Source organism: Mugil cephalus, chromosome 15 (genome assembly GCF_022458985.1).
Source record: "Mugil cephalus isolate CIBA_MC_2020 chromosome 15, CIBA_Mcephalus_1.1, whole genome shotgun sequence".
Lineage (NCBI taxonomy): Eukaryota > Metazoa > Chordata > Actinopteri > Mugiliformes > Mugilidae > Mugil > Mugil cephalus.
In genome coordinates, this window is record NC_061784.1 from 20,297,619 (window position 1) to 20,314,092 (window position 16,474).

At 44.7% G+C, this 16,474-nt stretch overlaps 1 protein-coding gene across 1 annotated transcript in view; it reads right to left on the bottom strand.

Moving 5' to 3' along the window:
- Positions 1-16,474, bottom strand: part of jade2 (jade family PHD finger 2) — a 191,524-nt gene that overhangs the window by 131,952 nt on the left and 43,098 nt on the right. The window contains exon 4 of the mRNA XM_047606951.1: positions 1,331-1,488. Within this exon, the coding sequence (XP_047462907.1) occupies positions 1,331-1,488 (158 nt within the window). The remainder of the gene's footprint in view (positions 1-1,330; positions 1,489-16,474) is intronic.

Below are 16,474 nucleotides of genomic sequence, written 5' to 3' on the forward strand. Positions count from 1 at the left end.
CAAAGGACACTCGGATGTGCAGAGCAGAGAAAGCTGCGGGATCAAACCGCCAAACCCTGCGATTTAGGAAATACCCCCGTTACTACCCTTCTCTGGGCCGCAGCCGCCCCAAACTTGCAGCAACACGGCAACTTTTTCCAATCTTGTCAAAACATAAAACAGCGGAACAAATGCTTTCAACTCCAGAAAGGAAAAGATCACACACTTTCACTAATACAATGCAATTACAGGGCTTTTTCCTTTCTTTCTTCCTTTTTGTTTTCAGCCGATCGTGTTCAGAGGCTTCTCGGCTTCAAACTATGAAATCTACCAAAGCTTTCATCTTTATTTTGCTGTCAGAGTGAGTTTCCCCTGCAACTGGTTTCTCGGAGGGAGGTACAGAGAGACACTTGTGGAAGCAGAGCATTTGACCGAATCTCTCATGGCTGGATAATTTATTTATCCATGCGTCTCCCAAAGATACCGAGCGCTTGTGTGTGTTTGTGTGTGTGGCCTCCCAGTGTGACATGTCTGTGTAAGAGGCATTACCATGCAGTCTGAGCATTTTCATTAGTTCCTAGAACGGCAAACAAACCACATGGGTATGTGAAGCAGCTGCAGTAGTACTAGAGAGGTGGAGAGGGGGGAGGGAGGAGGGGAGGGGGGGAGCCAGCCGAGGCTAATCTACAGTATGGGAGTGAATTTAAGTGGGTCGAAGTGCAAGGCTTCACACATCTGCCAACCAGCTTTGTGCGTGCGTGTGTGTTTCACAGCCCGCGTGTGCATTGCATCCAAACCTGCTTCCTCTGGTGTTTGTGCATGAATGACTTTGAGAGGAGAAAAAGTCTCATGTCCTTGCAGACTTCTGTGCGCAGGAGAGTGCGCGTATGTTTTCCATTACAAATATATTTTGCTAATTAGTATAATTACATGCAGCATACCTTTGTAAAAGGGATCCCACATGTAGCACTACAAATGTTTTTTTTTTTTCCCTACAACGTTTGCTCTTTGTTTGTTGTTTGGAATCATCTCGGAAACCGGTTCGATGTCTCGTACAACGTTGTAGCAAGAAGCGACGTTTTTACTGTTACTTACTGGCAAACTGGACATTTGCCAAAATAACCATTACTCAAAGCAAACAAAAGATCAAGTCCCATAACTTTTCCTAGATCTCTGCGGCTGCGAGCACCTTCAGTGTCCGTGCACACGCGTGGCCGCCAGTAACACACCAGCGAACACTATTCTGCCTGGAATCGATGACTCTCTCAACCCACACCCCTGTCACTTTACTCTGTATCAAAGTGTTTTTTTTTGTGTGTGTGTATGCATGCGTAACCGGTGCGTGTCCTACCTGACCACGGGCTCTGGTATGGCCTCCAGGTTAGCGGGAACCTGCACCCCTTTCTCCCACTCTTGTCTCCAAGGGTCCGACAGCACGTAGAAGTCGTCTGTGCCGAGCTGGGCCGAGTCCGGCAGCTTCATGGCCGTGATGAAGTCGGTACGAAAGACCTGTGAGGGGGGGAGAGTAGGAAAAGCGAGAAGAAACGTTGTTATCATGTCATGTTTCTTTTGGTGGGGAAAGAGACTGAGCTAATGGGGACTTTAGGAAAGAAAACAGGAGTCAACAAGTTCTCCAAGACACAAAGACAAATAGAGCAGTCATTCACAACATTAAAATCACCATCTTGTGACAATTCAATGTTCTGTTGGCAAACTCTCGGACCTGGCATTCATTCATTTCGTGGATGTACAGATGTACCACCCACCTAGACCAGACCAGTCACCCTCGCCTCATAGCAATGACGCTGCTTAATAGCAGCGGCCACCCCCCCGGCAGATCAAACCCTCCCTCAGGCCTGCATCATCACGAAACATCCCGAAACATCCTCACAGCCTCACAAAGCTGTGCATATTTTGCGTTCCTCTCTCGGCTGCTGCTCAACACTAAACACTTGTGTGACCTTACAGCAGGCAGCACAACATCGGGAACAGATGTGTGAAAGTATTTATAAGGATTTGTCTGGTTCAGTATTAATCCCTGAATTTATAGCGTCGACTACATCCGCACAAACACAGTAGGTGCTTCCGATTGTCATCGACCTAATTCCACATGCGAATAATGAATTAGCGGGTTTAATTATGCACGGGGCACAAACGGACTGGTTCGTTGACAAAATGAAACCTGGTTTATTTGGAGAGAACAACCCGAATGAAAGTAAAAAAAAAAAAAAAGCAGCAGAAGCAAACTGATGTTACTTTAGATGATGCTGTGAGGGAAGGAAGGATGTCTCATTTAATTAAAAACACATTTCCTCATATATTTTCGTTGCATCTCCCAGTAGGTGGTTTTCATTTATTTGAAATGTGTCTTATCTTTTCGTTACATCTCTTCCTCATGTGTTACAAATGGTCTAATGGTCTAATGGTCATGGAAATAAGGAGACGTTTAAGACAAATGAAAACCACGGACAGAGAATGGGAGAGGGAAGAAGAAGAAGCATGGCTATGATCACAGGAGATCTTTAACACAAGAGACAGTGGATGTATTTACAGTCCATATATATATAAAATCATGTCAGCGTTGGAGGATTCGGTGAAAACAAACGAGGTGCGTTTGACCTGAGCGTGTGTATCCAAGCAAGAATAATCACTCACACACACACATTAAGTCTCTGTTTGGCCGAAGATGATATTACCAGTCATACAGTCAAGGACATCAGTCAGGAACAAACACTCATAAACACCCGAACACCAATGGAAGGGGAAAAAAATGAATAAATAATTAAGTTCTAAGCCTCCTTATTATGGTTTTATTGGCTCCTCCATGCTACTCCCTCACGCCCCCCCTCTACATCTCCATTAACATCTCCATCTTCTTCCCTTCCTCCTTCCATCCCTCATCCACCTCCCACTTGCACACTTTTTTTCATCATTTTGGTTTTTACTTAAGACACAAAAAAGAAAAACTGACTTGCGAGAAGAAAGAGCGACGAGGGGCAGTAGGAGTAAGGAGGGAGTGGGTGAAACAAGAACGGATATCGTTCTTTTTTCGCCCTCCCAAACTCAATCCTGATTCCTCATTCAGTATCTGATCATAGTCCCCATCTTAAATGAACACAATTTCCTCCTCTGGAGACCAGGGGTGGGTGTTGGCAAGGACTTCATACGATACGTATCACGATACTTGAGTCACGATACGATACATTATTATGATATTGCGATATTCTAAATAGTTCACTGATAAATTTTAAGTACACATCGCATAAATGTACATCAGATGACAGCGACATTTCACTAGACAAATCAAGTCTAAAAATATTAATTCAAATTGTCTATTTCCAATTTATTGCAAAGTATTATATATATATAAAAAAACAGATTAAGTTTCTTACCACTTAAATGTCAAAACACAGTTTGCAAACTGCACACTCTTTATTATCCACCTTATTAGTTCCTTCTTCCATTTGAAAGCCAAAGTGCGTCCAAACCTCCCAACCTTTCCGCCACTGCAGGAAACTTCACACTGCAGCAACATCTTGCAGAGCGGACGTGTGGAGGTTGTGCACGATTGACCCAAAACATGACTTTTCCGTTTTTCTTCCAGCTGTCATGGAGCGATAGGTGTGGTAGCTTCTGAACAGGTCTCCAGTGTATCTCAGGGCTAACACAGAGAGACACACCTATGGCCAATTTAGAATCACCTATGAACCTAACGAGCATGTCTTTGGACGGTGGGAGGAAGTTGGAGGAAAAACCCACGCAGACACGACACAGGGAGAACATGGGAGAACCAAAGTCTACGCCGATGGATTTAAACCCAGAACGTTCCTGCTGAGGAATCAGGAGGGCTGATTCAGTCCAATGAATATCACTGTCAAAGCTGTGTTCTCTGTTTCAGAAATGTTCTGGTCATCCATTGACTCCCTAACCCTCTCTGGAATATTTTTCTCCTTGACGCTGCCTCGAGGACACTTTTCTTTTGTTTGGGTGCAGCATTTGTCTGAGTGGACTCGACATATTCCATTTTGTGATTTCTTTTATGTTTTTTTTTTTTTTTTTGTTTCCAAATCAAGTTTGTAGCACTGAATGACACATCTCCAAACATTCACGTTGCACAATTTACAAATTGCTCCCTGACTGGCGTCGCTAAAGTACTTCAAGAGTAAGACTTTCACATGGCATACAATGTTTAGATTTAGTTTCTTCTTCTATTTGGCAGCTTTGACAGTAACCAACTGCCATTAAACAGAAGAAGAAGAAGAAGAAGACAGTTTGACGCTGCAGGAACGTGGTTTTGGTTTACGGCTGAGACTTAAAATAAATAACCACAAAACATCAGCTTTGGCAGCCACACGATCCGATCAGATTCGGTCATTTGGAGAAAAAAAAAGTAGTACACCGATCAGCCACAATATTATGACCACCGACAGGAGAAGTAAAAAATATCGACAATTTAATGTTCTGCTGGGAAATTTTTGGACCTGGAATTCATTCATGTGGATGTTACTTAGACATGTAGCACCCACCTAGACCAGACCAGACACCCCCTTCCCCACCCCATAGCAATGACAATGATGCAGCCTGACACCCCTCCACCCATAGTAGCCAAAGTAGACCTGCATATTATTAGGAAGGTGGTTATAATGTCATAACATACCATTCAGCATAACATTCACCACTATCTAGTAAACTTCTGAGGTTGCAGCTACTTGGTCATCTACCATAAATATTAAGTTACAATTGGCTTAATGTTGGCACAGAGTCATTCATCATTCATTCATTCATCCAGAGGAAGACGTCAACGTACCGTCACACATTTCAACCTTATGGCGGAGGAAAGGAGAGGACAGCGATGCAGGAAGAGGACAAACAGAGACAAGGAAAAGGAGCGATACGCTTTGGTGAGCGGAGGAGAAAGGCAGATATTCAAGCATGAAAGCGATGACAGAGTTAGAGGAAGAGAGAGGAAGGGAGGAAAGGCAGTGGTATTCATTTAAGAGGAAAGCAAGAGATGAAAGACAAGGACAGACCAGGAGGAGGCTGGAGCGTGTTTGTGTGTGTGTGTGTGTGTGTGTGTGTGTGTGTGTGTGTGTGTGTGTGTGTCACCGAGCAGTATATGAAAAGGCCATATGTAAAAAGCAGCACCATCGCTTCTGCTGCTTGGCTGCTCCTACTGTCTGCCAGCCAGCACAAATAAATAATGCAATGGAGCAAGAGGATGTGTGTGTGTGAGTGTGTGTGTGTGTGTCCAAATGTGTGTGTTTAACTGGGTGTTTGCGTATTTGCCGAACACATTGTCAGTGTCCATGAGTGTGTTCAAGTTTTGCGATTGTGCGCCTTTTCTGTGGGTGGGAATGTGAGTGTGTGCATTTTCCTGTGCATGAGAATAACTGTTTAAAAATGTGTGCGTGTGCGCGCGCGTGTGTGTGTGTGTGTGTGTGTGTGTGTGTGTGTGTGTGTGTGTGTGTGTGTGTGTGTGTGTGTGTGTGCTAGACAGAGCCAAGGCCATGATGAATTTTGCCTTCCCCATCAGCAACACGAGAGGAGGACAGACAGAGACCGAGGGCGATACGATACTTGTTCTCGCTCTATTTTTCATATTCCTCACTAGTACGGAGAGGAAAAGAAGGACGGGAGGAAAGGGGGAGGAAAGGGGGAGAGAGAGAGAGAGAGAGGAAAAAGAGGAGTGCAACAGGAGAGATAGAAGAAGAGGAGAAGAACGAAGGGGAGAGGAAGTTAGAGAAGAGATGAGGAAGGAAGTGTAGAAGAGAAAATGAAGGAAGAGAGAGAGGGTGGACGAGAAAGAAGAGAAGGAAGGAAGGAAGGAAGGAAGGAAGGAAGGAAGGAAGGAAGGAAGGAAGGAAGGAAAAGAGAAGGAAGTGGAGGAAAGAAAGGGGAAGGAAGGAAAGAAGGAAGAAAGTGGATGAGAGAGAAGAAAGGGGAAGGAAGTGCATGAGTAAAAAGAGAATAAAGGAAGGAAGGAAAGATGCAAAGAAAGAATTAATAGCAGCGGATGGGGGGGCAACAAAAGTGAATAGCGAGCAGAAGAAAAAAGGGGGCATGGTAAGAAATAAGAAGTGAGGAGGCAGTAAGGAAGAGGTGAGGAAAGAATATGAGAGAAGAAAGGGAGTGATGGATTAATAGCTGAGGATAGAAAATAAATAAAAGACAGGTGAGGGGACGTAGATGCAAATGGGCGTGAGGGAAAAAAAAAAGGGGGGGTGAGGAAAGCAGAGGAGGGAGGATGTCAGTATATCAGTTTTATTAGCATGTGTTTGTACAGGAGTGAGTGCAGCTAATTAATGTCCAGGAAACACTATTACAAGCTCCCGCAGTTTTATGTTCTGCCTTGTTTCTCTCTGCCTCTCATCAGCATCCTTCTCTTCTTCTGCCCCTCCCTCACCCCCCCCACCTCCACCCCTCCATCTTTTTATTCATTTTGTGACCGACAGCCAGGAGTCACCTCGCCTCAGTGGTGACGGCTTGACTGATGGACGGAGAAGGAGCTCTGTGAAGAGTTGGAAAGGTAGAGCCAGCTCGAAATCTAAAACACAAATGAGCTTCTCTTTATCTTATCATCCTTCGCAGCCACAAAACAAATCCAGGAAAACGGCGCCTTCACGAGCAGATTACATCCGTGACACCCCCGCAACTGGTGAAGGTACACATGTCGTCCCTGGCTGCCGCCGGCAGACGCACACCGTTGTGCAACGAGCCCCGGAGCGGCGATGGAAACTCCCGTTCCTGTTTCCATTCCTCTCGTGATTTATTTGTAGCTGGAAAGATTTTCCACATTGATCAGCCGTAATGACTTCGTTCTGAGGACGCCGTGATTGAATTCCGTGCATTTCCACTGAACTTTTCCAAATTTGACAAATCCGGATGCCTGGCTCCTCGCAACAAGAAGAAGGAGGAGGAATGACACAGGGAATTTGCAGCTTCAGAAAAAAAAAAAACAAAACAAAACAAAAAAAAATCCCCGTTCTAACCGCGCAATTAATTCGCGTGTCATCTTTGCATTTGCTCGTCAAATTTGTTCACACGTTTTCTTTGTATGTTCCGAACCGTGGGTGAGAAACCTAATTATTTTGAAAAGGCGATACACAAGTCTCCTCTTCCTACGACTAGCAACACCGAAAAAAAAACATCTGCTCCTCTTTTCCTGTACGTCTGAGAAGCTGAATCATTCAGTTTGTCCTAAACCGGCACAATCAGACACATTGTCAGGCTGCTAACGTGTCCCACTCAGCTGCACAACAATACGTTCAACATCGGTTCAGTTTACTGGTTCGGTTTTGCACAACACAACACCCTACACGGACACCGAAAAAAAAAAAAAAAAAAAAAAAAAACAAGCATGCACAGGCTACCTCCCCTCCCCTCCCCTCCCCTCCCCTCCCCTCCCATCCCCTTCCCTGTCAGTCAGTAGGTCAGTATGCTTTGTTGAGTTATGAGCTGTAAGCATGCAGGAGCCTCATTAAGTCCAATCTAGATCTGAACCGATGACATGAGCGAGGGCCGTGCAGAGAGTGTTTGAGTGTGTGAGTGTGCACCGCAGGGTGTGCACGCAGTTGAAGCACCGCATTTAAGAAGTCCGCTGGTTATGGATCTATCAGCGGCGGTGGTGGTGGTGGAGGTGGTGGTGAAGCATTTGTCAGACGCGGCCGCTAATGGACGACGCTGCAACGCAAACCCACGTCATGTCTTCTGTCAGAGGCTCTTTGAATTCAATTTAGCACAAAAAAAAAAAAAAAAAAAGATTCATGTCGCAATGAATCAAGTAATAAAACGGTGAAGGTAAAACCCAAGTAACCCGCAATTAAGGATGAAATGTGCTACGTGACACCAATCAGCCACAATATTATGACCACTGACAGGACAAGTGAGTCACATGTCCTGTCCTTGTCCATCTCGTGACAGTTCTGCTGGGAAACTTTTTGACCTGGAAACCATTCGTGTGGACGTTACTTTGACATGTAGCACCCACCTAAACCAGATTAAGCACCCCCACCCCATAACAATACATAGCCTGACACAGACACAGAAAAAAAGACGTTTTAGGAACAACTCAAAAACATGAAAAACAGCACAAGGTGTTGACCTGGTCTCCAAATTCACTAGATCCCAAACTGATCAGGTATCTGGGGGATCAACCCCTCAACCCATTGGACCCAAAGACGCCCCCACTAACAACATCCTGTTACCAGTCATCCCCAGAAGTCCCATGTCCATTCTCTGATGAGTCACAACTGTTTTGGAGGCACAAGGTAGACCTGCACGATATCAGGAAGGCGGTCATAATGTTATGCCTGATCGGTATACATCATTATAGAAGATTATTGATTCAAAAACAAAAAATATGTCTAAATACAGAAATGGAAAAAAAAAATAAAGAAAAAAAACATGAAACGTTTCCAAAGTGGTCGGAGGATTGAAACCCTCTGCAATCTTTCGGCAACAATCCTCACCTCTGTTTTATAAACTATGAGCCCCTGCCAGCTCGGATTCGGCTTGTTTTGTATTCCGTATGAGGCAGTCAGCTTGTCTGTCTTATTTTGTGGACTGACTTGTATCTCTGACCATCTGCGGCGCAGTGATAGATTAGCACTGTCTGCTTCCTCCTGAGCCGAACAGAAAAGAAACCACAGAGGATGAGTGTTGAAAGCTGACATTTCAAACCAGGAAACACACGCGCACGCTCAGGCAGATAGGGATCACAGAGTGTATAAATATGGATGGCCGAACTGTTTCTCTGAAGTACAGGCCTTCAACAGGAGGCCTGCGTCCCTTTGGGGGTCCACAGACGTACTGCAAGGGGGGTGGGGGTCGTAAAATCTTCGGTTGATTAGACATTTTTTATATATCTTTTAATTTTAAATTTAAATTTGTTTAAATACAAATTAACAGGAATTGGTTTATTTAGTCCCCAGACACACGCTTCAGTATTATGGCCCCGTTACTATTGCAAATGTTTGAAATAAAAAAAATGAATACTTGAACCTGTGCGTTATTCGAATAGCTTAATATTGAATGCAAAACGATAATAATAATAACAATAATGATAATAATAAGCCGAATTTAATATAGAACACATGTGCGGGTACTTGGCCTGAAAAACATTTAAAGAGCTCTAAAGTGAAGTCGAAGCAAGTAGAGCTCCCCCTGGTGACTGGCTGGAGTATAGGTTATAAACACCACCTCCTGCATGTTAGTGGATGGGAGTTGGTATTAAGAAATAGTAATATTTCTTAAACTAAACACGAATGAGTCTGGACGAAGTGGTCAGGTCATCGATATCGTGGCTCCAAACCTGCAAGATGGCGCCGCCCGTATCACTGGGAAAACAGCATCCATATTTATATACAGTCTGTGATAGTTAACACCAACGCAGAAACTCACGCTTGTGCACATCGATGCATTTAGTGGACACGACTAAATACACCTCTAACATAACCGCATACACATGGACGCGTGCGTGGACGTGCACAGACACACTTCAGAAGCGCGCAGGTGCAAAGCCAGCCTCCACCCACACAGCGGACCTTGTTATTACGGACGTTGCTGAGCCAGTTTCCTTGAAGCACAATGACAAAGTGCTTTAAGTGCTTTTAAAGGCCAGCTGACACAACACACTATCGTTTGACTCCCTGGTTATCTTGAAAAACAATCAGCCTTGTTGGTGCATGACTTTGAAAGGGACGCGAGCGCCGACAGAAAGAGAAAGAGGATGCTATGCCCTTCACTTCTCATCCGGCTGTTATTAATAGACTGCTAAACTCTGGCAGGGCTTCCTTTACTGTGAGTACAGTGTCGTTATCAGCACCCCATAAGGTGCAAAGGAGCCAGAAGGGCAGCAGTGAGTCAATCAAACCCCCACCACCACCACCACCAAAAAAAAGTATCAAATCACAGCGAGCATCAGATAAATTAAACATCACGCATCCAGTGTTACATAGCTATGGCTCGTCAATGATTCCAAATGAGTTTGCAAGTGCATTCATCTAACGGCGATTAACATTTGAATAGGGAACGGAGAGGACTGTGTGTTCGGAGGAAAACGTGAAATGTCAAATTTTGAGTTCTAATCGCTGATGGTTTGAATCACAGCTCCTGCAAAGCCTCATCTGATATCTGACAAAAAGAGAGACCAGAATGTTTCATCCAGCGTGGCCAGAATTTGGACAATTTCTGGGGGGGGAATGAAAGCAATAAGCAATCACACAGACGCAGGAGAAGGAGAAGACAGAAAATAGTTTGGGTTTTTTTTCTCCCCCTTCTCTGTCTTTCTTCTGGGCATCATGGCTACCTGGCTCTCCACAGTGCGTCATGGCAGATGTCGACTCACAGAGAGAGGAGGATAATTTTAGCAGCCACATCACAGCACGGGCTCTAATGATTGGCTGTTTGGAAGGTCCACGGGACTCAGGAAGGAGTGTGCGCGTGCACGCGTGTGTTTGAGTGTTGAGTGGGTGATTAAGAGTGAGAAAAAGACAGAAAAGGAGAGAAAGGGGTTGATGAGAGAGTGGCAGGATGGCAGAGAGGAGGAGAGAGCTTCTGTGTGTGTGTGTGTGTGTGTGTGTGTGTGATCAGTGCATTAGCACAGTGACTCAGTGATTCCAGCAAAGCTCCGAACACACTCACTCAAACACAGCGTCTAACCTGCATCCAAGAGAGGACTCTGTCTCAGCAGCCGCACACTGGAATGAATTCAACAAATTACGAGCCCCTTATCATTTAGGTGCACATGTAACCGTTCCGGTCCGATGCACGCCTGCATTGTGTGTCTGTGTGCGCGGAAACAAGGACCAGTAGTCTCTGGCAAAAGCATGATGGACAAAATAAAATGTCAACAGTTCAGAGATTTTACATAAGCTGCAGGCACACCGCTCCCCACCAATAGACTGTTTGACTTATCACAGCATGAAGAACACGGGCGACATTAATGAAGGCTCAGTGCCACTGAGTGCCAGCATTTTTTTTTTCCCATTAATTTCCACTTAATTAAATATTAAAATGTTTGTCATGCATCAAAAATTGGTTTTAAACCAATGTGATATTACTTGAAATGCTCAAAATAAAACATAACTCCTCACAATAAGAAGGTTCTGGGGTCTAACCTGATCGTTGCAAGTTCTCCCAGGGCAAATGCCAGCCTCTTAGGTGATGGTTACAAATGATCAGCCACAACATTATGACCACTGACAGATGTAAATAACATCGACCATCTTTTGACAATTCAGTGTTGAGCTGGGAAACCACTGGGCATTGGTGCGGGTGTTATGTAGACATGTAACACCCACCAAATATCTGTGGAATGGTCCACAGAGCCCACTCTTATCAACCCAGACACCCCCCCACTAACAACATCCTGTTTCCATGTAACCATGTGGATGTTACTTAGACATGTACCACCCATGCAGACCAGACCAGGCAGCCCCGCCTCATAACAATGACGACAGGCTGGTGGTTCGATTCTGCTCTATCCCTAGTCTGTCTGTTGTTGGCCTTGGGCAAGACACTTAATCCACCCTGCCCCCAGGTGTATGCTCCCTGGTGTATGATTGCAAGTGAACGATGGTGGCGGTGATGGTGAGAGAAGCCGTAGGCACAGATTGGCAGCCACGTTTCCTTGAGTCCGCCCCAGGGCAGCTGTGACTACTTAGGTAGTTTACCACCACCAGGGTGTGACTGTGACAACGACTGAATGAATAATGCATCCAATTCTAAGCGCTTTGAGCATCTGAAATGGAAAAAGCGCAATATAAAACCAATACTTGATGGCAGCAGCCATCCTCAACAGGATGCAGCCTGGCACACACACAAAAACAGTTAAGGAACAACTCAAAAAAACTAGCACCAGGTGTTGATCTGGCCTCCAAATTCACTGGATCCCAAACTGATCAAGTATCTGTGGGATGATCCACAGCCTCAGAAGGCCCACGTCCATTCTCTGATGAGTCACAACTGTTTTGGAGGCACAAGGGAGACCTACACAATATTAGGAAGGTGGTCATAATGTTATGCCTGATCGGTGTATGTGCAATAAATAATAATAAAACTGATATGTTTTTCCTAATGAGGGCAACATTATTGTCCACTGTCCAAAAGATGTGTTCAGGTGGCATTTCTTAGTCGATTCACTTTCACGGCGTATTTATATTAGCAAGTGGTCATAATGTTATGCCTGATCTGTGCAGTTGTGCGTTGTGAAAAACACTGATATGCTAACATGCAACAATAGAACACAAAAGGAGCTGGCCTCAAAGTTGAAGCAAAGACGCACAGGGATATCGAGCTGCCCGAGGAACCACCTGTGGTTTAAGATCAGTAAACCAGTTATGTTACAAAAAGCCAAAGAAAATAAAGACTCTAGACCAACACATTTTATGTCCTGGTGAAGTAAGATTAGGAAAATATTCCACTGGTAGTGACATGGCACAAAGGTCATGTTAACAAAGTGAACCTAAGCTGTACAGGGATAAATATAAATACAGGCAGCAACCATCCCACACTTTCAAATCTCCTCGCTGAACTTTACCAGAGCCGCCATGTTTTCCCTGGAAAACCTCTGACAAATGTCCTCGGTCATCAAGAGAGACAGAAAAGTCAGATATATATTTAACAGACGGGCAGGATGAAATGGGACAAAAACACAGAGAGGAGCAGCGACAACATTTGGCTCGTCTGACACCTCTTCAGCAGTAACAAAGAGAACAGGCAGAGAGAAGGAGAAAGGAGGAGGAAGAGGATGGTAATAGTGCAAATTCGACTTGAATCTGTTTCTGATGTTCTTCTAGCAGCAGCCTTTCACGTTGGACCTTGCATTTCTACATTTTCTAAACTTTCATTTTTCTTTTCCGACTTTTTTTTTATTGGCATAAGGAGGCAGAGTTTTGATCAGTGCAGAAGGTGAGAGGGAACAAAACTAGAAAAATAGAAAATAAGTGAAGGGAGAATGGCATGAAGTAAACAGTTATGCTGGAAATATTATCTAGGCTGTTTCCAACACTAAATATCTATGTGATCTGCATCCCTTCCAAAAGTAAATGAACATACACCGATCAGGCATAACATTATGACCACTCTCCTAGTATTGTGTAGGCGCATGTCTACATAACATCCATATGAATGAATTCCAGGTCTAAAAGTTTCCCAACATAATACTGAATTATCACAAGATGTTCAATGTTGTTTAATTCTCCTATAGGTAGTTTTAATGTTGTGGCTTATTGCTGTATGACGAGTTCATGAAAAAATCTACAATTACTGTTGCAAACATTTGTTGCCACATTGAATTTAGGTGAGAGAAACCACTTTTCTGCTGAATGACGGGAATTTTAGTGATTTTTTTTTTTTTTACTTTCAATGACTCCAGCAAAGAAAATCAGATTCTAAAGCATTCAAAGTCCGGTGCATGTCAACATAAAGAGCAGACACAACAACAGGGCGTCACATTTACAGCACAAATCGCCGCCACCAATGGTTAAACTGCATATATGCAAACGCTTTGCTAACCCACCTGCGATTTTCACAGCCGAGCCCTGAGGTGCCATTGGAAGAAATCTTTATTTTCACTTTCTCCATATTTATGGCGTCAGGCATAGCTCAGATGGCAGCTTGTCCTTTGTGCGAGCGCTGCAGAGTTGGCACCACGCAGGGCGCAGAGAGCACAGGCCTGAAGAAACCTTTCAGCGCGCCTGCTTCACTCGGATTCAGCTCAGGACGGATGAGGAGCATGGAAAGGAGGCGCAAAGCGACACCGAAGGGAGTCGCCGGTATTATGCGTGAGCATCTCTCACCAACATGAATCCCTCGCATCGGCAGCCTCGACGGGCTTTACACTTTTTTCAAATAACACATAAAGGACTTGATAGGAACGTGAAAAGGGTTTCCTCTTGCTCTTTCTAAAGACCCCCTCTCCCCTCTTAGATCAGAAATGTCACATCCGTCGCTATTAGCCCGGAGTCGTACTGCTGGGCTCTGAAAAGACACTCAGCCTACGATTTGTGGCCCTCATTAGCGTGAGACGAGACAGCGAACAAGTCCTTTTGAGATTTCTGTGAACACCGGCTCCTCATCACGAGCCCCTGGCCTGAATGATGCGTGGGGCGGCGGCGCTCCCCTCCACGCCAAGGGCAGGCTGATTGCCAAGGCTTCACTCAAAGGTCATGCAATTAAGCTTTGTTCCCGCTTCAAGAAGGCTTTGACTGACTGACTGCGCTCCTCCGTTGGAACAGATGTGATTTTTGGCCTCGAGCGAGCTCAAATTCTGCCCTCACGTTTACACTCACGAGCGTTTTCTTCAAAGAAATGAGCCGAGGCAGATGAACCCTCCAGAAAAATCAAAGAACGCGTCCAAAAATGGAAATTTAAATATCCTTCTTGTCAGGGTTGCGGCATCTTAGAGGTTAAGTGAGTTCAAGTCGGAGCCAGGAGCTGCTTGGGCTCCAGTCTGATCTGGGAAATTCTCCCTGAATGTCCTTGGGCAAGGCACTTAACCTCCAAAGATACTAAACGGCCACATGTCAACGATTGACTGTGACTGTCGTGAGCAGCTTGTATCCGCTAAATCATGTGAGAGCAGTACAATTAATGATAGGCAGCGTATAATTCATCCATTATAAAAGCCTTTGAAAGGGAGCACCCACAGTCTAATTTTCATACAACTGACTGAAACAAGACACGAAGACCCCGAAGACCCTCCAGTGGATCTTCCCTGTGGAGCGAGTGCTTGTACTCTGCAGTGTCCACATACGAAGCGAGATGGTAAACATGCCCGGAAAAACTCTCCCTTGATAAATAAAAGGTTAAAAAATTGGGTCACTGATGAGAAAGAAAGAGGGAAGGAGACTTAAGAGATTTCTCTCCATGGAGCCCAGCGCAAATATCATTCTTGGTTATGGCGGCTGAGGCAGACGTTCTGGTGAGCGAAGGCTGGGGGGAGATGTGACCTAGTTTGGGAGATGTGTGGCTGAAAGCAACCAAAACAACTACATGATTAATGCCATGCTTTGCATGTCTGCATCCATTTCAACTTGAGAGGGTTGTCATTCTCTTTAAGCGGCAGAATTTACAAACAGGGATGATTAATTGACAACTGACACTGTAGCAGATTTACCTAAAATACAACGCTCTGAAACAAACACAAAGAAAAAATGAGACCCACATTTATACTCTTGGTTCCCTCTTGGGTCTTGCCAAATTACTGGCATCTTCCATAGAGAAAATGATATTCTTATGGTCGCCTCAAGGTGTTACTCAGTCTGCTTCTCATGTCTCCCAGGTTCATGCATTCCTGACGAACTTTCTGTCCTTTCTGGACGTTCTAACTAATCTGATCCCACGGTTGAAATAGCACATGATGTCATTTCTGCACCAACTACTGCTGTTCCCATCTACCAGTCTGTTCCCATCTACCAGACTCGTTACAGCCTCTTTATTTGAGAGGGTCCACATAATGAGATCCGAGTCATTATGACCACCTCCGTAATACTTTGTAGGTCTCCCTTGTCCCTCCAAAACAGTCATCAGAGAGTGGACATGGGCCTTCTGAGGGTGTCCTGTGGTGTCTGGTAACAGGATGTTGTTAGTGGGGGCCTTGATGTCCATGTGGATCATCCCACAGATTCTTGATCAGTTTGGGATCTAATGAACTTGGAGGCCAGGTCAACACCTTGCGTGAGTAATGATTATTTACTTCTCCTGTCAGTGGTTTTCATGTTACGACTGATTGTGTGTTTTGGAAATCTTTTCAACTATGATAGGTGACTTCTTTTATGCTGAACATGTTTGATTCTCTAGTTACTCTCTCCACTGGAGATTTTCTTCTACCTGAATATGTGAGAGACACAACATGGCTCACAGATGGATTTTTCCTGAGGTTTTTCTTCAAGGTTTGATTGTTCTATTGTTGAATGTCAGCGCAGGACAGAAAGGGGTCCAGAAAGAAGCTTGCACTCTTTGATTCTGAGGGATGGACATCAAGGCCTGACATTTAGCACTGATTTCAGAATGTTTGCTGAGCGGTCGGTTGTCCGTGGGAATGAGAAGATCGGCATGGCTACTTTGTTTCTTCAATTCATTTTAGTGGAAATTAAAATCTTCCTCACTGCGTCCAAAGACACGCATGTTATCTGGTCAGTTTAAAGAGAATGATTGATTGTCTCTCTATGCAAGTCCTATGATGGACTGGTGACCCGTCCAGGGCGTACCCCACCCCTCACCCAGTGCCAGCTGGGACGGGCCAGCACTGGGATAAGCGGATAAGCAGCTACAGACAGATGGATGCATGGAGGATATTAGCCACCTACACCATCTAAGATTTCTGAGAACTTCCAAAATTTGTGTACCTGAACGCGTGGACGCAGACGCAAAAGAGCACGAATCAACCGACATCCTTTCATAAAATCCAAACACTACTTCATTACTCGCTTGTCAGCCTCATTTCTCCCTCTTTAGATGTTGCTTCAGCCGAACCAGGTACAGTCTCCGGTCG